Consider the following 24,928-nt stretch of genomic DNA (forward strand, 5'->3'; position numbering starts at 1 on the left):
CTACTTTAAAAAAAATTAAGATAATGGCTCAAAACGATACTTAATTTATTTATTTATGCTTTTTTTAGGGCCATACCCACAGCAGATGGAGGTTCCCAGGCTAGGGGTCGAATCAGAGCTACAGCTGCTGGCCTACACCACAGCTACAGCAATGCAGGAGCCTTAACCCACTGAGCGAGGCCAAGGATTGAACCCACAGCCTCACGGTTTCTGGTCAGATTTGTTTCCACTGTGCCATGTTGGGAACTACAAAATGATACTTAATGTACTATTTTCTGGCCCCCTGCATATTGGGTTCCTTTGTGTGTACTCTGTTATCATGTTTGCAGGGGTATGTGTATGTATATGTGTGTGTTAAAGCAACAACACATTCCTAGCCAAATTCAGTATATGACTTCCAGGTATTTTAGTTCTCTCTTTTTACCTGATTAGTTCTGTTTTCCTAGAAAGTTAAATTTGGCCTAATAAAATTGGTCTTCTCGGAATTTCCCATTGTGGCTCAGTGGTAATGAGCCCAACTAGTATCCGTGAGGATATGGGTTCGATCCCTGGCCTCGCTCAGTGGGTTAAATATCTGGCATTGCTGTGAGCTGTGGTGTAGGTCACAGACGCAACTCAGATCCTGTGTTGCTGTGGCTGTGAAGTAGGCCGGCAGCTGTAGCTCTGATTTGACCCCTGGCCTGGGAATTTCCATATGCCCCAAATGAGGCCCTAAAAAGAGACAAAAGACCAAAACAAACAAACAAACAATCAAACAAAAGAAATCGGTCTTCTTGTAAGTGGTTTCAGGTTGTTTGTTCCAACATCTTTCCAGGAATCCATGTTTAACTGGTTAGTGTCTATCAGCAACAATTCTACCTCTCCCTTCTTCCCTTAAAACACATATAGAATGTACAGATGTTTTCTATTTTGGAATTTCGCTTTTCTTTTTTGGTATCTCAGAAATTAATGGTTAGAAGATTTTCATGTTTCCCAGGTCTTATGGCAAATGCATACCTCAGGCTTGGAAATGTATATGACAATTTAAAAAATAATCTCTGGCTTTCTAGTCTTATTTCATTTTTCTGTTAAGCTGGAATTTAGTGACATTCAACGTAGCCTCCTTAATTGCTTTTCTCCTCTTAGTTATTTCTATGATATCCCCAATCACTACTAGATCTTAATATGTAGCTCTTTTGCTCAGTTGAAATGCATTTTCAGAGATGAGTGTGCTAGAAATGTCATCATAATTAGGTGCAAAGGGATTTTATACTCTTTAGTAATTAATTAAAGAGTCATTGGAAGTAAGAATAGAATGTGTACTGAGTTCTCCCTTTGAATTTGGTACATATATAAAGTGTTAGTGGCCAGACTGTTGTAAATTTTACAAGGGTTGGGAGATGGGAGTTGGGGAGAAGAGAAAAATAAAGACAAGAAACCACAAGAGTGGAAAGCAGAGATTTTTATTCTTATGACTCATTACCTGTCATCACTGCTTCCTTTCTTTCCCACAGAATGATGGGTAGGAATTGATGAGGTATATTGTTGCAGTCATATTAGGTAAATAAATCTAGCGATCTGTTATACAACATAATTATAGTTAGTAGTGTTGTTTAGAATACTAGAAATTTGCAAGAGAGTAGATTTCAGGTGCTCTTAACCACACACAAAAGTGCTAACTATGTGAGGAGATAAAATTTTTATTAGCCTGACTGAAGTAATCATTTTACTATTTATTCAGTCAGTATCTGCAGGGTGTTGGTTCCAGGACCTCCTAGGATACCAAGATCCTAGGATGCTCAAATCCCTTTTATAAAATGGTATAATAGTTGCACATAACCTACACAGTCCTCCTGTATACTTTAAATCACCTTTAGATTATTTATAATACTTAATATAGTGTAAATATTACATAAATAGTTGTCAATACAATGTCGATGCTGGGTAAATAGTTGGCCCTGCGTGGCTAATTCAAGTTTTGCTTTTTGGAACTTTCTATAATTTTTTTTTTGCAGATATTTTCTATCTGTGGTTGGTTGAACCCACAGATACAGAATCCATGGATGTGGAGGGCCAACTATATCATATCATCATGTTGTTCATTTTAAATGTATACAATTTTTATTAAAAAGGTCTACACCCTTAGGAAAAGAAAAGATGTGTATAAGATTTCTGAGAATACTACTTGAAGGCCAAGTTAAGGACAGTGTTATTTCATGATTATATAGGATTAAAAAGGAAACTAATTATACTAAAATATACTTATCGGTTTTTTTTATGGCTGCACCTGCAGCATATGAGAGTTCCCAGGCCAGGGAGTGAATCTGAGCCTCAGCTGCAGCAAAACTAGATCCTTTAATCCACTATGCGGAGCCGGGATCGAATCTGTGCATTCCAGGGAACTCACCTTTTTTTTTTTTTTTTTTTTTTTAGCATATTGATAGAGTTGTGCAGTCATCACTGCTATCTAATTTCCAAACATTTTGGAGTTCCTGTCTTGGCTCAGTGGCTAATGAACCTAACTAGTAACCATGATGTTGCGGGTTTGATCCCAGGCCTTGCTCACTGGATTAAGGATCTGGCATTGCTGTGAGCTGTGATGTAGGTCTCTGATGTGGCTCGGATCCCCTGTTGCTGTGGCTGTGGCGTAGGCCAGCAGCTGTGGCTCCAATTCAACCCCTAGCCTGGGAACCTCCATATGCCGCAAGTGCGGCCCTAAAAAGAAAAAAAAATTCCAAACATTTTCATCATACCAAGATGAAATCCTGTACTCATTCTCCCTTGTTAAATGAAAATATCAGAGCCAAAGAATTTGCTTTAGAGTTTATATTAGAACCTAAAGGTACATTTTTGTTTCAAACTATCTTTTGTAATGATGATAAGAGATACCAAATATTACTTTATTGCCTGCAGTGTAAAGTGAAATTTTTAGAAACAAAAATGAATAATAGTAAGGGAACAACTAAGACACTAAAATGTAGTTTAATTAGAGTTTGTCTGCTTTCCAGGGAGTGCTGTAAACACTCGGATATTCAAGTGTCTGATTCCAGCAACTCTAATATCAGAAAACTCTGTGGTTAAGGCAGTTTCCTGGCTTTGTGTTGGCAAGTGTTCTGGTAGCACTAAGGTAATCTTTTTAAACACTTTCATGATAAGTCCTTCAGAATCACTCAAGGGCTGGCAAGGAAGAACCACTTATAGAGTAATGGCAGTGGCCTTTTGTGCAAAGCCTATAGTTTTGGAACAATATAGCTTGATGTGAGGACTCTGTTCAAACTGAAATTTTTACTGAGAAATAAAATCTATTATCATACTTTTTGCTAGAGGTTTCTAAAACAGCCCTGAAGGGGGAATTAAGCTCTTCTCTGCCAGTTATATTTCTCTAAAGATAAGCATTTTGTCTTTCAATAGATACTTTTTTACCGTTGGCTGGTTGCAATGTTTGACTTCATTGATCACAAGGAGCAAATTAACTTGCTCTATGGCTTCTTTTTTGCTTCCTTGCAAGATGATTCAATGGTAAGTAAAACTTTAGACAACATCAAATGTTACATACTTGTGTATCAATGTACCAGATGCACTTCAAAATGCCACACAACTTTCCTTACTTATACAATGTATGAAACATAGAAAAGTATGAAGAGTAACATATGTACCTATCTCTCAGATTAACAAAGAACATTTTTACTGGGTTTCTTTTATATCTTCTTTTAAGGAAATAAAATGTTACAGATAGAATTGAGTCCACATTGAAGTCTCTTTGCTGATCTAGAGCAATGATTGCCGTCTTTTCCCTTTTAAACCACTTAAACAGAGTCCTCTGGGTCACTTATTCTACATTTTCTTGATTAACACTGCAAAAACCTCATCAGAATTAATGAGAGGGAGAGGATTACTTTTCATGAGATGCCAATGGACTGATTTTGATTAAATAGCATAATTATTCCCATTGAAAACATTAATAACTCTTAAGAAATCAATCTACTGTCCACCTGGAAGACTTTCAAGGACCATCAATAGTTCCCAGACCATGTGAACTATTCATCTAACAACTTCCTTGCCTTTGGGAGGGGAATTTAGTTGTTGATTCCATTTTTAAAAATTGACTGTGTTCATTGCATTGTATGAGGCAAGGTAGAGTGTTCAAAATCTAGCAGAGAGTTTTCTGTTCCAGGAGTTTACAATCCAGTTGGGGGATTAAGGAAAGCACATAAAGTTACATCACAGTGCATAAGGTAAATTGTCAGAGACAGTATATAATAATGTGAGGATAATAATTGCCATCATATTTTCAGGAAGGAAGAGAGCACTGTAAACTACAGTGATTAGAAAAAGCATCAGAAAGTATGTGAGGGGAGTTCCTGTTGTGGTACAGCAGAAACAATCCGACTAGTATCCATGAGGATGTGGGTTGATTCTTGGCTTTGCTCAGTGGGTTGGGATCCAGCATTGCCGTGAGCTGTGGTGTAGGTTGCAGATGTGGCTCTGATCTGGAGTTGCTGTGGCTGTGATGTAGGCTGGTAGTTGTAGCACTGATTCGACCCCTAGGCTGGGAACTTCCGTATGTTGCAGGTGCCGCCCTAAAAAGCAAAAAAGAGAAAGAAAGAAAGTATGTGGGCATTGAGCTGGGCCTTGGATCTTGAATAGGATTTGAGATTTGATGTTTGATATGGCAGGAATATTTCAAACAAGGTTGTGAAATGTGTAAATTGTATTTCCGGAGACTTTAGATCAGACCGACTTAATTGCAGTTGGTGTCAGGCAGTGATGGGTGGTAAATTTGAAAAAATTGGGTGAGGAAAAATTGTAGAGGTCTTTAAATGTGATGCTAAGGAATTTAAACTTTGTCCTCTAACCAGAAGGGAAATCACTGAAAAGTTTTAGGCAGAACATGTTGAATGCAGCACTGCTGGAAGTTGTAGTGCCAAACATCATGAATTAAGATGGAGGCTAGAATCAAGAAAACTAGTTAGAAGACTAACGTGATAGTCCAGGTTTAACATAATGATATACTAAACTAACAATTTTCAGATACACCCTGGATCCCTTTAGGCTCTCTATGATGATGGTGGATAAAACTCCTGGCACCTTAGCCCAAATCAGGGCAGTGGGACCACACTATAGTAGTGGTCTTTGTAGTTCTCCTTGTGGTAAAAAACAAAAATGCTGTTTTTATACACTTAATAATGTCCCAAATGAAGCAGTAAAAATTAATTCAGTAATTATATTAAACTTTGACCTGGGAGATATGTCTTAAATACTGTTTGATGAAATAAGTACAAATAAATCACTTCCACATACTGAAATAGAACAGTTGTCCTGAGGAAAAGCACTTATGTGATTGGGTTATGAGCTAAACTAGCTGCTTTTTTTCATTGAATACCATTTTTACTTCAAAGAATGACTGACATGTAAACTACTGGTTATTCAGACTTGGGTATTTGGCACATATTTTCTTGAAAATGAACAATTGGGCTGGTCATTTCAAAGAAACTGGTAATATTTGTTGCCAATGACAAAATTTGAGCTTTTAAGTGAAAATTACAAGTTTGAAAAATTTATATCTACTGCTGTGAACTCAACAGCTTCCTGATACTTAAAGACTTTCCTGATGAGAAAGGAGCAGTACTAATGAATGTGATTTTTACATATCATATAATGAAATGTGTCAATATTTGGAGGCTCGGTATAACTAGTTTCCAAATGATCAAGTATGATACAATGAAATTATTCATGGAAGTTCCTGTTGTGGCTCAGTGTTAACAAGCCTGACTAGTATCCATGAGGATGAGGGATCCACCCTGGCCTCGATCGGTGGGTTAAGGATCCAGCGTTGCTGTGAGCTGTGGTCTGTGGTGTAGGTCGCAGACATGGCTTGGATCTAAGGTTGCTGTGACTGTGGTGTAGGCTGGTAGCGACAGCTCTGATTTGACCCCTAGCCTGGGAGCTTCCATATGCTGTACATGTGGTCCTAAAAAACAAAACAAACAAAAAAACCCTAAAATTATTCATGAGTAAAAGAACCTTTCAAAGTGCAAGATACATCAATGATTTTTTTTTCTTTCTTTTTAGGGCTGCACTTGTGGCATATGGAAGTTCCCAGGCTAGGTCAAATCCGAGCGACAGCTGCTGGCCTGCACCACAGCCACAGCAATGCAGGATCTGGGCCACGTCTGTGACCTACACCACAGCTCACGGCAATGCCAGATCCTTAACCCACTGAGCAAGGCCAGGGATCAAACCCTAATCCTCATGGATCCCAGTCGGTTCATTAACTGCTGAGGCATGAAGGGAACTCCCATATCAATGAATTTTAATGGAACAGAGTACAAAGAGTGTTCATTGATAAGATTTTAGATTCCACATTATAGCTAACCCTTAAGAGATTGCCTCCAAAGTTTGGTGAAGTATCAAAGACTGATATCTACAATTTTCTGAAAAGGCTATGAAAATATTTCTTTTCCAACTATGTATCTGTATGATGCTGGCTTTTCTTCATATACTTTAATCAGAGCAACATCATAACAGATTTAATGCAGAAGCGGAGACTCCAACTGTATTTTTTTTTTTGGCCACACCTGAGGCATGTGGAAGTTTCTAGCCAGGGATCAAACCCATGCCACAGCTGTAGCCAGAGTCATAGTGGTGACAACACTGGATCCTTAACCCACTGTGCCACAAGGGAACTCTTCGAACTGTATTCTATTAGGTCAGAGACATTAAAGAGATTGTAGAAATGTAGAGCTATGTCACTCAAGTCATTTCAGAGGGGGATATAGTTATTTTTCATAAAATATTTCATTATTGTTAGCATGTAATGGATTTATTCTTTTAGTGAATTAATAAGCATTTAAAAATTTCCCAGTTTTGATTTCCAATATGGTAAGTATCAACAGATATAAATCAGATAAACAAAAGCTCTTTGGGGATCCTTTAATTGTTAAGAATGTACAAAGTCCCAAGACTAAAAAGTTTGAGAATCCCTATCCTCGATTAAGGGGGTGGTAATGGAAATGAAAAATTGAAAGGACAAATTTTAGAGGAGTTGTAAAGGAAGAATTGGCATGACCTGGTACATAAATTAGGGAAGGGTCAAGAGATAAAGATCTGAGTTTGTAAGTCAGCATAATGCAGAATGACATGGTACCTTTAACCGTAAAAGGAAGTTTGTGAGAAGGAGGTAGTTTTGGAGGGAATATATGTTTGGCTTTAGATGTTCTAAGTTTGAAGTTACACGGCATCCTGTATGTTTATTACTACATACTATGCCAGGCATTGAACTATTAAAATAATGTTTTTTTTCTTTTCTTTTTGTTTTTTGGCCACACCTGTGTCATGCAGAAATTCCTGGGTCAGGGATTGAACCTGTATCACAGCAGTAACCTGAGCCACAACAGTGACGACACTGGATCCTAGGCCACCAGGGAACTCCAAACTATTGTATTGGGAGTAGAAATATGAATAAGACACTGGAATTCCATGATGACCTGGTAGTTAAGGATTTGGCATTGTCACTGCTGTGGGGTGGGTTCGATCCCTAGCCCAGGAATTTCTGCATGCTTCGAGCATGGCCAAAAAATATATGAATAAGACACTATAGTTAAATTACATGAGACTTACATGCCAGACACTAAGTACTTTATGTAAAACACAGTATTTCCTCAACTCTAAGATGCGATCAATTTTAAGATGCATTGTTATTTTTTGAACCTCTACAAAAGAATGCTGCCATTAAAACTGTCACCTTGATTTTAGGATTAGTTTTGTTTTCAGAGATGTTAAAATGTAGAAAAAGAAACGTCAGACTATGTTAAGTAATTTTTTTCCCAATCGTGAGGATCTGAAAATTCATTTTATTCTCATGTCAGTATTCTTTAGAAAGATATTTATTGGGAGTTCCTGTTATGGCTCAGCAGAAACAAATCTGACTAGCATCCATGGGGATACAGATTTGATCCCTGGCTTCACTCAGTGGGTTAATGATCCGGCGTTGCCATGAGCTATGGGGTAAGTTGCAGATGTGGCTTAGATACTGCGTTGCTGTGGGTGTGGTGTAGGCTGGCAGCTGCATCTCTGATTCGACCCCTAGCCTGGGAACCTCCCTATGCCGTGGGTGTGGCCCTAAAAAGAAAAAAAATTTTTTTTCATCACCTACTATTTTCTATACTTGTGCTTTCCAGTATAGTAGACACTATTCCTCATGTGATTAGGTAAGCAGTGGGAACATGGCTAGGTCATACTGAAATGTGCTCTAAGTTATAAAATACATACCAGATAAAATGCAGTAACTTATTTAAACCTCTTGACAACCTTATGAGGTACACATGTTTATACTCATTTTAGAGATGAGGAATTTGAGGCACAGAGAAGTCAAGTAATTACCCAGGGTCATGTGACTAGAACCAGGATTTATGGGAAATGATATTCCCATTTTAGAGATGCGTCAACTGAGGCTTGGAAAAGTTATGTAACTTAGCTAAGGTAAGCTGCATAGTAAAAGGCTGAGCCTTGAAGATCTTTAAATGTGTTAGGGGAGAAGCTAAGTACAGTGTGATAAATGCTGTGAATAGCATCCACAGCATTCCATGGGGTTATAGAGGAGAGGTATCAAAATAACACTAGGGATCAGGGTTAAAATTATAGGAATTTGTTTTCAACAGGAAGAGAGATGGATGTTGAGGCCCATAAATTTGTGCATTACTCAGGGACACAATTGAGGGAATTCCTGCCCAGTGGATTTAGTAATTTTTTTTCAATTTTTCACTCAAGAAGGAGGCATGGTCTTCGGCTAATAGTGGGGGTGGGTGGGATAGAATAAATATTGTGTTTGAGGAGGGAGTGTCAATTTTAAAATAGTTCCGGGTGGAACTAGGAATAGGAGATTAGATACACAGTTCTGAAAGGCCCTATGAGTTTAGAGAGCACTAAATTTGTGATGTTACTAATATGCAAGGGTGAGTAATTTCTTCAGGGTGAGCTAAGGAGGCAAGTGAGTGATCAAACTGATGAATCAGGGAGTCTAGAGAGAAAAGGGAGAAGGTGAAAAAGACAAGGGTATATTCTGAGCACACACAGCTGAAATTCAGGATGCCTTGGTAACATTCAAGACACGTTTTGGGATTAAAAATTGGAATGATAGGAGATTGTAGTGTTGGAGTTCAAGATTTCAGGACGGGATGATTCAATGTGATGACAAGATTCAGAGTGATGATGGGGTGAGTGTTGAAGTAAACTGAGGGAATCAAGGTTATTTGAATTGGAATTTTCTGTATCCTTATGGATTTGTTGTTGTCGTCACTGTCCATCTGTCCATTACTGAGTGAGATATGTTGAAAGCCTCCCACTATTAATGCAGATTTGTCAGTCTTAAAGTTCTGTCAATTTTTGCTTCATATGTTTTGAGTCTATTATTAGGTGTATACACAATTATAGTTTTCTTATTGTCCTACTGAATCAAACCTTTATCATGGAGTAACCCTTTGATAGAAATGCTTAATGTTTTAGTCTCTTTGATATTGATATTGCTAACTCTGGCTTTATTTAGACTAGTATATTTCTTGGTGTATTTTCATCTTTTTTTTTTTCTTCTCTTTTCCCACTGCTCCCTCAGCATATAGAAGTTCTTGGGCCAGGGATCCAAGCCAGAGCAGCGACCTAAACGACAGCTACGGCAACGCTGAATCCTTAACCTGCTGAGCCAGGCTGGGATCCAGCTGACACCTCCACAGAGACAAGCCAGGTCATTAACCCTCTGTGCCACAGTGGGAACTCCATCTCTTGTTTTTTTTTTAAAAATCTTTTTTTGCCTTCATGTCTTAGGTGCCTCTTTTAAATAGCATATATAACTAGATTTTATTTTTGAGTCCTGTTTGATGATATTTTGCTTTTACCTAGAAAATTAGTTTATTTACCTTGGTAGTGATTGTTGATATAATAGGAATAAATTCAAATATCTTTTTTTGAGCTTTCTAAATGATCTGTATTTTTCTGATTCTTTCCCCCTTCCCTTTTATTTTGGATCGATTGTAGTTTTCTCCCATTCTTGGTTGGAAATGACATTCTATATGTGTTTTTTTAGGTGTTACTGTACCTATTTTAACATGCATAAATAGTGTAAAATGTGAAACAGTGTCATTCTTCTTACTATTTTTCTTTTGTTTGGAAAATATTGTTATTTTTCATAAAATATCATGTGAGCCACATGTCATTTAGCATGTAATGGGTTTAGTATTTTTTTAATGCATTAATAACTGTTTAACATTTTCTCAATTTTTTTTTCTTTTTACGGCCTCACCTGTGGCATATAGAAGTTCGCGGGCTAGGGATCGAATTGGAGCTGCAGCTGCCGGCCTACACCACAGCCACAGCAAAGCTGAATCCAAGCCTCATCTGCAACCTATGCCACACCTTGCAGCAACACCGGATCCTTAACCCATTGAGCAAGGTTAGGGATCAAACTCACATCCTCATAGACACTTTGTCAGGTTCTTAACCTGCTGAGCCACAGTGAGAGCTCCCATTTTCTCAGTTTTAATATGTTTTTACTTAACGTCTAAAAGTAACCAATATCTTTACTTTCATCTTCAATGATACAAGGACCTTAGAATGCTTTAACTCTGATCATACCCCTCCCAGATTATATGCTGTTACCTGGTTTTATTTATTTGTTTATTTTTAAATTTCTTTTTTTTTTTTTTTTTTTTTGGCAATGCCTGTAGTATGATCCCTGGGGCAGGGATCAAACCCCAGCCACAGCAACAACTCGAGCCACTGCAGTAACAATGCCAGATCCTTAACCTGCTGTGCCACGGTGGGAACTCCTATTACCTAGTTTTAGTTCTGGCTCTTCTCCATCCTCCTCCACACACACATACAGTAGACATTATTATTATCTTCACAGTTGATGTTTGTTTGTTTTTAAAATTTTCAAAAATTTTTTTGTTTTTTTTTTTTTTTTAGGGCTGCACCTAGGGCATATGGAAGTTCCCAGGCTCAGGGTCAAATCAGAGCTACAACTGCTGGCCTATGCCACAGCCATAGCAGTGTGGAATCTGAGCCTTGTCTGCGAGTTACACCATAGCTTGTGGCAATGCTGGACCCCCGACCCACTGAGCAAGGCCAGGAATCAAACCCATTTCCTCATAGATACTAGTTGGATTTGTTTCTGCTGCACCACCAAGGGAACTCCCTAATGTTTGTTTAGATTTGCCCATACATTTGTTCGTCATTTGTTTTTGCATCTCAGACCTTCAGTCAAGATCATTTTCCTTTAAACATATATCCTCTAGAATAATCTTTCAGTAGAATCTTTGATGCCAAACTGTCTTTGTCTGAAAATATTTTTACTATGTCCTTGTTCTTGAAAATTGGTTCTGCTCTGTGTAGAACTCTAGGTTGACAGTTAAATTCTCTCAGGACATTGAGAATATTATTCTTCTGGCACCTCTTTTCCATTGTTGTTGAATCAGTTTAATTGTAATCTCTCCTTTCTTCTTTTCTCTCTGGATACTTTTTAAAAGCAACTTCGTTGATGGAATTTCCACTGTGGCACAGCAGGTTAAGGATCCTGTGTTGTCACTGAAGCAGCTCGGGTTGCTGCTGTGGTCCGGGATTGATCGCTGGCCCGGGAATGTCCACATGCCATGGGCATGGCCAAAAAAAAACTTGTTGAGATATAACTCACATACCATACAATCCACTCGTTTTTAATAAGTTCATAAATATGTGCAACCATGAGCAGAATTAATTTTAGAACATTTTCATCACTTCAAAAAATCTCATACCCTTTGGGAAACCAAAAAATTTGTGAGTCACTTTATTGTGACATTCTTCACTTCATTTAAAAAAAAAAAAAAACATAGTTTTTTTTTTTGTTTTTTTTTTTTTTTTGCTTTTTATTTTTAGGGCCCAACCTGCGACATATGGAAGTTCCCAGGCTAGGGGTCCATTCAGAGCCTCGTCTGCAGCCTACATCACAGCTCATGGCAGCACCAGATCCTTAACCCGCTGAGCGAAGCCAGGTATTGAACCCGCATTCTCATGGATCCTAGTTGGGTTTGTTAACCACTGAGACATGGAGGAAACTCCAAAAATCTCATACTTTTAGCTGTCACCACCCCCCCCTTCCTATTTAGGGACTCCCAAGCAACTAACTATTTTTTGTCTTTGCCTATTCTGGATATTTCACATAAATGGAATCATACAATATGGGGTCTTTTTTGACTGGCTTTTTTTGTTTTGTTTTGTTTTTTGTCTTTTTAGGGCTGCACCTGCAGCATATGGACGTTTCCAGCCTAGGGGTTGAATTGGAGCTACAGCTGCTGGCCTACATCACAGCCACAGCAATGCCAGATCTGGCCACGTCTGCAACCTACACCACAGCTCACGGCAATGCTGGATCCTTAACACACTGAGTGAGGCCAGGGATCGAACCCACAACCTCATGGTTCCTAGTCGGATTCGTTTCTACTGCACCACAACGGGAACTCCATTGACTGGCTTCTTTTACTTACCATGGTGTTTTCGAGATTCATCCATGTTTTAGCATGTATGAGTACTTCATTTTTTTAACCCGTTATAGTTTTCCATAACATAAAATTTACTGTTTTAACTATTTTTAAGTGTACAATTCATTGTCGTTAATTGCATTCACTACTGTTTTCAAAACTTTTTTATTACCCTAAATAGAAACTCTACCCATTAAGTAGTAACTCCCCATTTCTCATTCCCAAAGCCCCTAGGAACCTCTAATCTACTTTGTGTTTCTATGAATTTGCCTATTTTAGGTCCCTCGTACAAGTGGAATCATAAGTATTTGTCTTTTTGTGTCTGGCTTCTTTCACTTAGCATGTCCTCAAGGTTCATTCATGTTATAGCATGATCAGAACTTCATTTTTATGGCTGAAGTTTATATACAAGTTTATATACAATATACAGTAATATTCCATTTGTATGTATATATCACATTTTGTTTATCCATTCATTTGTTGATGAACTCTTGGGTTGTTTTTACCTTTTGGCTAACAAATAATGCTGCAGTGAACATTGCTGTGCAAGTGTCTGTTCAAACCCCTGCTTAGAATTATTTTGGATATATACTTAAGAGTTCTTCCAGGCAGGGACTGAGCCTTTTATAACCCAAGTATTTAGTATTGTAAACTTCTAAGGGCAGGCCTTTTTGTCTTTTTATCCACTGCTTAATAAGTATTTATTTCATGAGTGAATGAATGAGTGAATAGGAATGGTTCATAAATGTTTGTCACATAATTGCAACATACTTTCTTTTCTTTTTTCCTGTCTTTTAAAAAAGATTTATTAAAGGGACTTCCTGCTGTGGTGCAGAATCTGGCATTGTCTTTTCAGTGGCTCAGGTTGCTGCTGAGATGTGGGTTCAGTCCCTGGCCTGGTGCAGTTGGTTAAGGATCCAGCATTGCTGCATCTGTGGCATAGGTTGCAGCTGCAGCTTGGATTCGATCTCTGGTCCAGGAACTTCCATATACTGCAGGTGTGGCCAAAAAAAAAAAATATATATATATATATATATATATAAGTATACATAGAGAAAATTGCCTGTAAGTGGTCAGCTCAATTAAGTTTTATAAACCAAACACATTTGTATAAATACTACCCAGATCAAGAAATAGGAACTTTTATGGTGTTTGTCTTTCTTTTGGACTTACTTCACTTAGTATGAGAATCTCTAGTTACATCTATGTTGCTGCAAATGGCATTATTTCATTCTTTTTTATGGCTGAGTTGTTTTCCATTTTATATATGTACCATATCTTCTTTATCCCTTCATGTTTCGATGTATAATTAGGTTGTTTCCATGTTTTGGCTATTGTGCATAGTGCTACAATGAACATGGGGTGCGTGTATCTTTTTAAATTATGGTTTTGTCCAGATGTATGCCCAGGAGTAGGATTGTAGGATCATATGGAAACTATTTTTAGTTTTTTGAGAAACTTCCATGCTGCTTTCCATAGTGGCTGCACCAACTTACAAGGAATGCTGTACTTTTAAAGTTTAGAGTCATGTCAACCAAAATACAGTTTGTGGGTTATTTGCCAAACTGAGGGCTAAATGATTAATTAAATTATAGCATATCCACTCACCAGAATATTAAGATCATTGAAAATGATCAGTTTAAAGAACAAATAACATGGGAAAATACTTTTAAGTAGAAAATCAGGATAAAAGTTTTAAGTTTATATCTTAATAAATAAGGACTACTAGAAGGAATACATGAATTTTAGGTAGAAGAATCTTCTGGTTTTCAAATTGTCTGCATTATCATTGTATTCCAAAAGTAACTTTAAAAGTAGCATTAAGGGATTCCAATTAAAAACTTTTTTAAAAAAATCACTACTGTGTAGTATGAAAAAGAGAAGCTTTGTAAAACTATTGTTCAGTGAAGTCCTGAAGCCTTTTTACTTAATCAATGTAAGATGGGCATTTGAGGAAAATGCATTGTTGCTCTGTTCAAGATATATTGTCATTTTTAAAAAAATTTTTATATTTTGACAGTGCCCTTATGTCTGCCATTTGTTATGTTTACTTACCAAAAAAGAGAACGGTGAGTATTTTCATTCCAATTGTATTACACTTGCTCTGTGGAATTAACATTTGTATTGGCCTTTATAAAGTTTACTGTTAGCATTAGCTCCATGACAGGGTTTTGCAGGAATTGCTTTTTAGTACTTTTATCTAAGAGCATCTGCTTAATGGCTTAACTGAAGAGGGTAATTTTATTCTTGATGTGTTGTAAAGAGAAGGTACATGAACAAGGTTTCTTTTTATTCTGAATCACAAACTTAGTACTTCTTTACCTTTTCTAGTCAAACCATTTCGTGTGAGAAAACTGCTTGATCTTCAGGTCAAAATGGTGAGTACTGAAAAGACCTAAAACTGGCCAATGAACTATGTGCTAGGTACTGAGCTAGGCTTTGGGGATATAAAATCAAATTCATCATTATCTTCAAGGAACTCACTGTCTAGGGAAGCTCAGTCAACAGAAAAAGAAATCAGAATCAAACTGGGGTCATGGAGCAGTGTTTATGGTGAATGGACTTTAACTAGGTCAGGGAGAAAGAGAAGAGCACTCTTAGCAGAGGGAACAGAATGAGCAAAGACAAATAGCAGAAACTGTTAACAGAGCTGGGCTGGTATGGCTGGTAAATAATTGTTAGACTTATTCACCAAAAATGACTCTTATTTTATTAATGTGACTAGCTTATTTATTCTGTGGCTGTGATCTAGGAAAGCATTCTCTTTCTCTTTCTCTCTTTTTTTTTTTTTTTTTGTCTTTTTAGGGCTACACCCATGGCATATGGAGTTTCTCAGGCTAGGGGTCAAATCGGAGCTGTAGCTGCTGGCCTACACCACAGCCACAGCAATGCAGGATCCAAGCCGTGTCTGTGACCCACACCACAGCTCGTGGCAATGAAGGATCCTTAACATACTGAGCAAGGCCAGGGATCGAACCCACATCCTCGTGGGTACTAGTCGGGTTCATTAACCACTGAGCCACAATGGGAACTCCTAGGAAAGCATTCTTTTATGAATACTGAAACTCCAGTATATTATCTCTTGTCCTTACAGCTTTCTTGCTTTGTTATTTCTACTATACTTGCCAGGTAACAAAGTCTGTGAAGCTTTGGGTATGAAACAATAGGAAGTTGTAGTGCCTATGCCTAACAGTTGAAGCCTGCATGACCTATGTAGAGGCATTTAAATTTCATGAAAAACACAAACACACATGCACATTTGTTTTTCTCCAGTGTGAAGTTTCCTACTGGTTTCAGTTGAATGAGTGTTCCTGCTTTATGGCTTCCTGTTTTGGTTCTTTGGGTGGAATATCTTCTCTGAGTTCCTTTTTTTTTTTGCTTTTTAGGGCCACACCTGTTGCATTTGAAAGCTTCCAGGCTAGGGGTGGAATCTGAGCTTCACCTGCTGGCCTACGCCATGGCAACACCAGAATCTGAGCCCCATCTGTGACCTACACCACAGCTCATGGCAATGCCACTCCTTAACCCACTGAGCAAGGCTAGGGATCGAACCTGCGTCCTCATGGATATTAGTCGTCCTCATGGATGCAGGTCGGGTTCATAACTCACTGAGCTACAACAGGAACTCCCCTCTTATCTCTTTGAGGATAGTAATGATAATGCTTTTTTCCAAATTTAATTATATTTGACATTAATAGAAATTATGAAAAAGATGTACATTTTTCCATGTTAAAAGCAAAACATTTCAATGGTATACGAAAATCTTACCATAAATAAGATCGTGCTTTTTGTATTAACTGAAACAAGTATGTGCTCAAGTTAAAAAAAAATGACTTCTGGAGTTCCCATCGTGGCGCAGTGGTTAACGAATCCGACTAGGAACCATGGGGTTGCGGGTTCGGTCCCTGCCCTTTCTCAGTGGGTTAACGATCCGGCGTTGCCGTGAGCTGTGGTGTAGGTTGCAGACGTGGCTCGGATCCTGCGTTGCTGTGGCTCTGGCGTAGGCCGGTGGCTACAGCTCCAATTCGACCCCTAGCCTGGGAACCTCCATATGCCGCTGGAGCGGCCCAAGAAATGGCAAAAAGACAAAAAAAAAAAATGACTTAGTACATTGTCTAGAATTAAGCCCAGATATTAAATGTATGGCTTCACAATTAACATTCTATATAGTATATTACTAAATTTTTCTATTGTCAATGCCCATTTATAAAGATGTGTTCATGAAATTGTTGATAAGCTGGATTTTGGTGAATTTGGCCACATCCAACAATATCAAACCTGGAAGACATAGCCATGCTCATAATGTAACCGAAGATGTAAAATGATAACAGGCATAATCAGCTCATGTGACCAAATGTATTGGAGATGTAAATTTCTGATAACTGCAGAAGCATATGTCCCTTCTATACATATCCATGCCCCATAACTTCTCATCATGATGCACACAAAACACAGAAATTATCTTTCTGATGGTAAGCATGAATGGTGGGAAGTAGAACAGGCATGTTGTTATATGCACCAGGCCCTATTTGTTGAGAGCAGTCTTCGGGAAAGGAAGGGGAAGTTAGGGTCTTATCTTAAAGGTTGATGAGAATGGTTTCCGGGATTCTCCAGGTATGAACCTGTGTAATTTGGGCTGTGATTTCTTTTTTTCCTGTTCCCAACTTTGTCTCTATTTCCTCAGAGTTCCTTTTTTGAGTTTGTTTGGTCTTTCATGGTAGAGGCTTTTCTCAAATACCTGGCAAAACTTGTTTGCCCATATTTAATAATAAAGCACTAACATGGTGATTGGAAACTTGTGTACATGAGTGGGACTTGTTCATTGTAGGGTCTTGATATTTCATTGGAGAATCCCCCAAAGGATGATGTCACTTTTCCCAAAGACAAATTCTCCTGTTTCCTGCCAAGGGGTTGTATTAGTCATGCTTCTCCAGAGAAACAGAACCACTAGGATGTGTGGAGTGTGTGTGTGTGTTGTGTAAAGAGAGAGAAAGAGAGATTGGCTCACATGATTATAGACTCACAGGTCCAAACTCTGCAAGGTGGGCTTGCAGGCTGGAGACCCAGGAGAGCTAATGCTGTAGTTTGAGTCCAGTGGCAGCTGGCAGTCTGGTGGAGAATTCTTTCATGCCTGGGGGAGGATGGTCTTTTTATTCTGTATAAGCTTTGGCAAGTGACTGAATGAGGCCCACCCAGATTATGACAGGCAGTCTGTTTTACTCAGAGTCTACTGATTTAAATATTGTTAACTTCATCTAAAACACTCTCAGAAACACCTAGAATGTTTGATGTGGGCCCCTCATGGTCTAGCAAAGTTGACACGTAAATTAATCATCACAGGGCTAGAAACCTGGCTACTAGGTTTCTGGGACTTAAGCAGTGGAAAGGGATTGTGAAAGGTTCTGGTACACTCCCTCAGTTCTACCTGCTGGCTGATTCCACCTTCATTTTCAGAGAGTAAAACCCTGATGTTTGCCAGGGTAGTGAAGGAATTTGGGGTTCTAACTGCTTCTTAAGTAGGCTTTCAACCAATCATTCTGTTTTCAGCTCTCTTGCACTCCCACTTTTCAGAGGTATCTGATCCCTCAGATTCCTGAGTGTCTGGGAGTTCTCAAGCATTAATCTGCTGCTTTTGAGGCTTTTTTCTGTTGCAGCCTTAGGTTTCATTTTCTTTATTTTGCTAAGTTTGTTACTATTTGTCCTTTTATTTTTTAGGGCTGCACCCATGGCATGTGGAGGTTCCAGGCTAGGGATTGAATTGGAGCTGCAGCTGCCGGCCTACACCACAACAACAGCAATGCGGGATCCAAGCCACATCTGTGACCTACACCACAGCTCACGGCAATGCCAGATCCATAACCCACTGAGCAAGGGCAGGGATCGAATCTGTGTTAGTCGGATACTAGTCAGGTTCGTTAACCACTGAGCCATGATGAGAATTCCCTATTTGTCCATCTTTATTCTAGGTTCCAAAGTCTTGTTGAGACCTTGCAACTGCTATAGTCTACTCTCTTGTTCTCTTTGAAATTGTAGTTTTTGAAGATTCCTTTGCTTTGGAGTTCCCGTCGTGGCGCAGTGGTTAACGAATCCGACTAGGAACCATGGGGTTGCGGGTTTGGTCCCTGCCCTTTCTCAGTGGGTTAACGATCCGGCGTTGCCGTGAGCTGTGGTGTAGGTTGCAGACGTGGCTCGGATCCTGCGTTGCTATGGCTCTGGCATAGGCTGGCGGCTACAGCTCTGATTCGACCCCTAGCCTACCTCCATATGCCGCTGGAGCGGCCCAAGAAATGGCAAAAAGACAAAAAAAAAATTCCTTTGCTTTTTGGTGGGGCATTGGGAGGACCCAGAATTAAATATGTACTGGAAATCTCTTGCTTTCTCTTTTAAGAAAGTGTTCACTTTTGTTTAACAACAAAGATAGGTTTAGTGAACTAGACAGTAAGTTCTAAAGGTCTCTCCATTCCTAAATATTTGCTCTTTCAAAAACATTCTAGGAGTTCCTGTTGTGGCTCAGTGGTAACAAATCTGACTAGTATCCATGAGGACACATGTTCAATCCCCGGCCTCTCTCAGTGGGTTAAGGATCCGGTGTTGCCGTGAGCTCTGGAGTAGGTCGCAGACGTGGCTTGGATCTCGAATTGCTGTGGCTGTGGTGAGGCCAGCAGCTACAGCTCCAATTGGACCCCTAGCCTGGGAACTTCCATATGCCACTGGTGTGGCCTTAAAAAGAAAAAAAAATTCCAACTCAAAGCAAACACTGATACTGATTGATATTAGAGATCAGAGACATTTCAGCATCGATAATGGGTCATTTTGGTTTTGTTATAATAAATTTAATGTCGAGAAGCTATTATAAGATAGGAATACTGTAATTCTAAGCCCCATTTTCTGCCTGCCTTATTTGTACAGTATTTGATTCAACAAAATTGTAATATAATAAAACAATTTGGTTTCTTCCTTGGAATTTTAGTGGTATGCTTTTTCTGGATAGCCAGCTGTATCAAAAGCAGGTAGCCAGCAGTAATGACTTCTGTCATTGTAAAATGTTTTTATGAAGACTTGTTTCAGTTATATCAAGCTTTTTGACTTCTACATGCCAATTGTTAGGTATCCTAGTGAATTTTCCCGGAATTATGATGATAAGGTATGAATATGTCCTTGTTCGGTTTTCTTGGCTTCCTTTTTTCTCTTTCCAACCTTCCTGTCTAAATCAAGAATGAGTAAACTTTGGGTCCTGAGTGAATACTCTCTCTGCCAGTGAGAGTAAGCCGTGCTAGCAGGGATGACTGGTAAGCCTAAGACATGGGCAGAGAAGAAGAGATAAAATATAAGGAAGAAGTAAAATATAGGAAAAGATCATAAAAGAGAAGATGACAAATTGACGACGGTTGCTTTATGATAGTTGATTTAAATGTTTGGGTTTTTATTCCTTGATTTTCTATAGCATCTTCCTCTATCTATATATCATATAATAAAATTGTGTCTGAATATATGTTTAATCTTTTTATTTTATTTTTAATTTTTTTTCTTATTGGACACAGAATTGAAAATCGAAAACTATCGTTTCAGGGAATGCAGCCTCATCTCCAGGCTTTGTTGTCCCTGTATAAATTCTTTGTTCCTACTTTGATTTCTGTGTCATTGCCTATGAGGAAGAAGGTAAGGGATTAACGAGTGATAAGTCATAATTAGATTGAAATGTGTTATTTTGAGTAAGTTAATTTATAGATTTGGACTAAAATGTTAATAGCATACTGTTTTAAAATCTAGTATTGTGGTATTGTTTCTGGGAAGTTTTTTATTTTTAGGGTTTGACATTTCATTTTGATTCCATTCAATATATTTAATAGATTCCTGATTAGAAAAAAAATTTCCATGGGTGAAAAATATTTCATAATTAATGTATTTTCAATTAATGAAGAGTTTTAGATTTTATGTTGCTCCAACTTATGATACCTCCTCTCATGTATTTATATTCAAATTTATAGATCTTTTTTAAGAATTCAGAGAATCTGTGGAAGACAGCTCTGCTTGCTCTGAGGCAAAGGAATCAGGGACTTGCTCCAGAACCTTTAAAGCTGATGTTAACTAATGTCCATCCTATAAAAAGAGTAAGTATCTAAAACCCCAAATGGGAAATGAATCTGACTAGTATCCACGAGAATGCAGGTTCGATCCCTGGCCTCGTTCAGTGGGCTAAGGATCTGGTGTTGCCATGAGCTGTGGTGTAGGTCACAGATGTGGCTCGGATTTGGTGTGGCAGTGGCATAGGCAGGCACACCAACCCCTAGCTTGGGAACCTCCCTGTGCTGCCAGTGCGGCCTTAAAAACACAAAAATAAAATTTAATTAAACCCCAAATGACTGCATGACCTTCTTTTATTAAAGTTAACAGTAACCATTCAGAAGTTGGGAGAGATTGTATGTATTTAAATAAACATCTATCTATCTATCTATCTATCTATCTATCTATCTATCTATCTATAAATTAAAGTATAGTTGGTTTACAATGTGCCAATTTCTGTTGTACAGCAAAGTGACCGAGTCATATCAGATATTTAAATATATTTTAATTACCCAGGATTCTATGCAAACCACATTAAACTCCATTCATTGAGCTACTTTAACAAGTACTCTTAGATTTATAGTTTGTAATCTGTTTAGTCCATGGACAGATTGTTTTATTGTCTTTCTTTTTTAGAAATGGAATTCTCACTCACTTATACCAGTGCTAAATTCCCATAACGCCAGTAAAGAAAGTGGAAAAAAAGGGATGAATCTTTGTGATTATTTCAATAGCAATGGATCATTTCCACTGGAACAACTTAAAAGCTTCCCTCAACTCTTACAGAACATCCATTGCTTAGAGGTATGTGACTGGACCATGTACTTATTTGCATTTTCCATTTGATCTTCATGGCCTTTATTTTTGTTATATGTTTCCTATCTGATGATTTCCTGGTTGCTTTGGCCTCCTTTTCATACACTTACAGTTGACCATTTGTTCTGTCTTTGCAGCTGCCTTCTCAGATGGGCGCAGTGCTGAACAACTCTCTACTACTTCACTATATTAACTGTGTCAGAGATGAGTCAGTCTTACTGAGGCTTTATCACTGGTTGAGTCAAACATTACAAGAAGGTGAAAATTGATACTTAAAAGTGTTGGATGAATGAAGAAGGAATGATTGTTTACAAATGGATTTGTTTTAAAAAGGTGCCAACTTCTAGTCAGGAGGAAACTTCATATGCTATAATTATTTCTCTGAAAATCATATATTCAGAGCCTGAATGATGCCATTGTTGTAATTTTAAGGAGGCATTAATAAAGGGGGTGTATTGTTAAGGAAACCCTGCTGGATGGCCACCAAAACTCACTGGATAGCTCCACTTTGTCATGGTCCAAGGCCTCCTCATCTTTGTATGTTCAGAAATTTGCTGTTAAGGCCCCAGAATCATCAGATTGATGCTAATGAAACTCAGGCTATTGGATAAGCCAGAATATCTTGTTATTTCATAATAGAAGTAATTCTTTCTGGTGACCCTAATGTTCATGTTTGCCGACTAAAATAGCTCCTCTCTGCTATCAGTATATATGATAGCCTAATTAGTCATCAGAAGCTTCCTTATTCTAGAACTGAAGGAAAGGACAGCGAGGGAGTTTTTCATCCATGCTGTAGAAAAGCCCGATCCTTCATTCTTCTAAGGGGTTCGATTTCTCTAAAGATAGTATTGTGTTCACCAGGTTGTTTCCTTCCTGTATAAGCGAATCCTGGCTCTTCAAGTATTTAACATCAGTTTTAGGTTCCAGGCTAACTCTCCTTTTCTACTCACAGTCTTTCTTTAGATAGGATATGGTACAGTCTGTTAGATTTCTACTCACTAAAGTTTTCCCACCCTTAGATTACCCTCAGCTCACTCTAATTGAAGTTTAAGCATCCTCAGACTTTTAATTCATACATTTACAGTCTCTTGGGTTACTGTGTGGTGTGGCATAAAGCTAATCACACTCATTATATGTGATTTTTACCAGTTTATTTTTCACTATAAGCTTCCCTTTGTATTAACAAGTTCTTGAGGAATATCTCACTTCACCTCCACATATATTTTACAATCTCCAGTGCGAGCTGGCTAAGATATATGAGACTGATAGCTTGTTTATGTTGGTCATTTATTTGTCACTTTAGAGTTGTCATGATTATGTTTTGTGTAGTTTTAATTGTTGCGCAACCAAAGACTTATGTTTAATATTTCTTCTCCAGAATGTATTTGGTACAAGGTGAATAATTATGAACATGGAAAAGAATTTACTAACTTCCTGAACACTATCATTAAGGCAGAGTGCTTCTTACAAGTAAGATTTTGCTTGCTTCCTGCACACTTGGCCACTTCATTTATTTAGATATCCATTGAAAACCTTTTCTTCAGTGCTTGACATCTTTTGTAAATAATATTTGCTCAATTTTAAAATCATAAATAGAGCCAAGTTGAACTGATGTTTATCTTTGCACTCTTGGCTTTGAAGAAACAATTTGTTAAATTATGCAAGTAGAAGAGAAAAGTCTCTAATTTAGAGAACAGACTGAAGATGTAATTGATTACATTCAATTAATTGAATTAGCCAGTAAGATAAATCTCATAGAGGTTTTCTTTCTTTCTTTCTTTCTCTTCCTTTCCTTTCCTTTCCTTTCCTTTCCTTTCCTTTCCTTTCCTTTCCTTTCCTTTCCTTTCCTTTTCTTTTCTTTCATCTTTTTAGGCTGTACCCACAGCATGTAGATGTTCCCAGGCTAGGGGTCAAATCAGAGCTACAGCTGCTGGCCTATACCACAACCACAGCAACATGGGGTCTGAGCTGTGTCTGCAACCTACACCACAGCTCATGGCAACACTGGATCCTTAACCCACTGAGCAATGCCAGAGATCGAACCTGTGTCCTCATGGATGCTAGTCAAATTGGTTTCCACTGAGCCATGATGGGAACTCCTCATGGATGTATTCTTATAATCAACAAATATTTTTTGGTCATCAAAGATATTCCAGCCAATTAATTATTTGTCCTGGGTAACCCTGATTTGTACTTTAAGCTGCAACTCAGGTGTCAGTATCAGCATCACCAAGAAGCCTTTCCTTAGTCTTGGTTATATGTTTGTCCTATGTGCTCCCTTAGCTCTCTATGTTTACCTGTGCTTTCAGCATCTATTTTCCACATACGATGAGCTCCCAGCAGGTGGAAACCTTGTCTAAATTTACTTCAAGTATGGGTATTCAACTTGGTATCTGGTACAAAAGACATTCTCAGTGAATGTTGAATAAATCTTAAGGATTTGGTGTGAAACCATGGAGTTAGAAGTTGAGTGTGGATAATGGTGGTGAGGATAAAAGGATGAATTTAGGTTGACTTAGATTTCCTGCTTAGGAGGGTGATGATGGGAATATGAGAAAAGCAGGCTAGGAAGGAAAGATATATTTGATTTAAAAGATGCCCATGGGATGTCTAAGAGGTCCAGTAAACAGTTGGATAATGAGTCTAGAGATCAGGAATGAGATTTGGGCTAGAGATTTAGAAATTTAGGACTCCTCATGATGTAGGTGGAGGTTTTATCTGTTATAGGTGAGACTGTCCAGGAAATTCATGTCATGAAAAGAAGGTCCAGAATAGTCTTGGTGCATGCCACCATTTGAGACTCAGAAAGATAAAGGAAAGCCCTGGATCCTTACTTTGGTAGAAACATTAGCAGCCTAGATACTCAGCCCTCTTCAGGCGGAGCTGCCCAGAGCTTGGATTTGGTCTATGGCCCCTAATGAAATTCTAGTCTTATTATATAACATTCTATGTGCTTCGTTAACTAGTCAAGTGACTGCATTTACTCCAAAATAAAGCAATTTCATTTATCTTTAAAAATATTCCATAACTTGGCTTTTTACCTTCTTTCTAATTGATGAAGTTTTATGGTATTTGAAAACTATGTTGATAAAGACGGTAATGTATCCAAATATTAGTCATCTAATCCTTTTTATGAGAAAGTCTGGCACCTAACCCAAGGCTTTTAATTATATTGATGTCAAAAAAAATTAGTCTCAGAGTAAAACAACTCTAGCACAAAAGAAACTGGTTATTTTGAGAGTAATTATGACTAAAAAGTTCCATGCAAGGTTTTACTATCTTCTTGTGTTACAGGAGGGGTTTTATTCCTGTGAAGCATTCCTGTATAAGAGCCTTCCTCTCTGGGATGGCTTCTGTTGTCGATCACAGTTCCTTCAACTCGTGAGCTGGATTCCTTTTAGTAGCTTCTCTGGTAGGTATCGTGAAAATTTAGTCATTTAATTCAATGCAATATTAGTTAAAAGGGTTGAATGATTTTTTTTTTTAATTTTTAGAGATGAAACCACTTCTTTTTGACCATCTATCACGGCTCTTCTTTACATCAACTATTTACTTCAAGGTAA

General features: G+C 38.2%; 1 protein-coding gene across 3 annotated transcripts in view; it reads left to right on the plus strand.

Moving 5' to 3' along the window:
* The window catches only part of CENPI (centromere protein I), a 50,041-nt gene that overhangs the window by 4,313 nt on the left and 20,800 nt on the right, over nucleotides 1-24,928 (plus strand). For 2 of the 3 annotated variants that reach the window (XR_014834830.1, XM_003135236.5), the window contains exons 4-14: nucleotides 2,988-3,106; nucleotides 3,391-3,498; nucleotides 14,506-14,554; nucleotides 14,817-14,863; nucleotides 20,055-20,144; nucleotides 20,474-20,596; nucleotides 21,186-21,353; nucleotides 21,503-21,623; nucleotides 22,744-22,835; nucleotides 24,660-24,777; nucleotides 24,860-24,924. Coding sequence is in view for 2 of the 3 variants with exons in the window: in XM_003135236.5 (XP_003135284.3) it covers nucleotides 2,988-3,106; nucleotides 3,391-3,498; nucleotides 14,506-14,554; nucleotides 14,817-14,863; nucleotides 20,055-20,144; nucleotides 20,474-20,596; nucleotides 21,186-21,353; nucleotides 21,503-21,623; nucleotides 22,744-22,835; nucleotides 24,660-24,777; nucleotides 24,860-24,924 (1,100 nt within the window). In the remaining variant the exon portion in view is untranslated. Of the gene's footprint in view, nucleotides 1-2,987; nucleotides 3,107-3,390; nucleotides 3,499-7,847; nucleotides 7,987-14,505; nucleotides 14,555-14,816; nucleotides 14,864-20,054; nucleotides 20,145-20,473; nucleotides 20,597-21,185; nucleotides 21,354-21,502; nucleotides 21,624-22,743; nucleotides 22,836-24,659; nucleotides 24,778-24,859; nucleotides 24,925-24,928 lie in introns of those variants that run through there. The other variant, XM_085006963.1, reaches the window with a different exon arrangement.

Source organism: Sus scrofa, chromosome X (genome assembly GCF_054392235.1).
Source record: "Sus scrofa isolate SSC_HxYL_T2T_F1_AM1 chromosome X, Sscrofa_HxYL_maternal_Yorkshire_Landrace_v2.0, whole genome shotgun sequence".
Classification (NCBI taxonomy): domain Eukaryota; kingdom Metazoa; phylum Chordata; class Mammalia; order Artiodactyla; family Suidae; genus Sus; species Sus scrofa.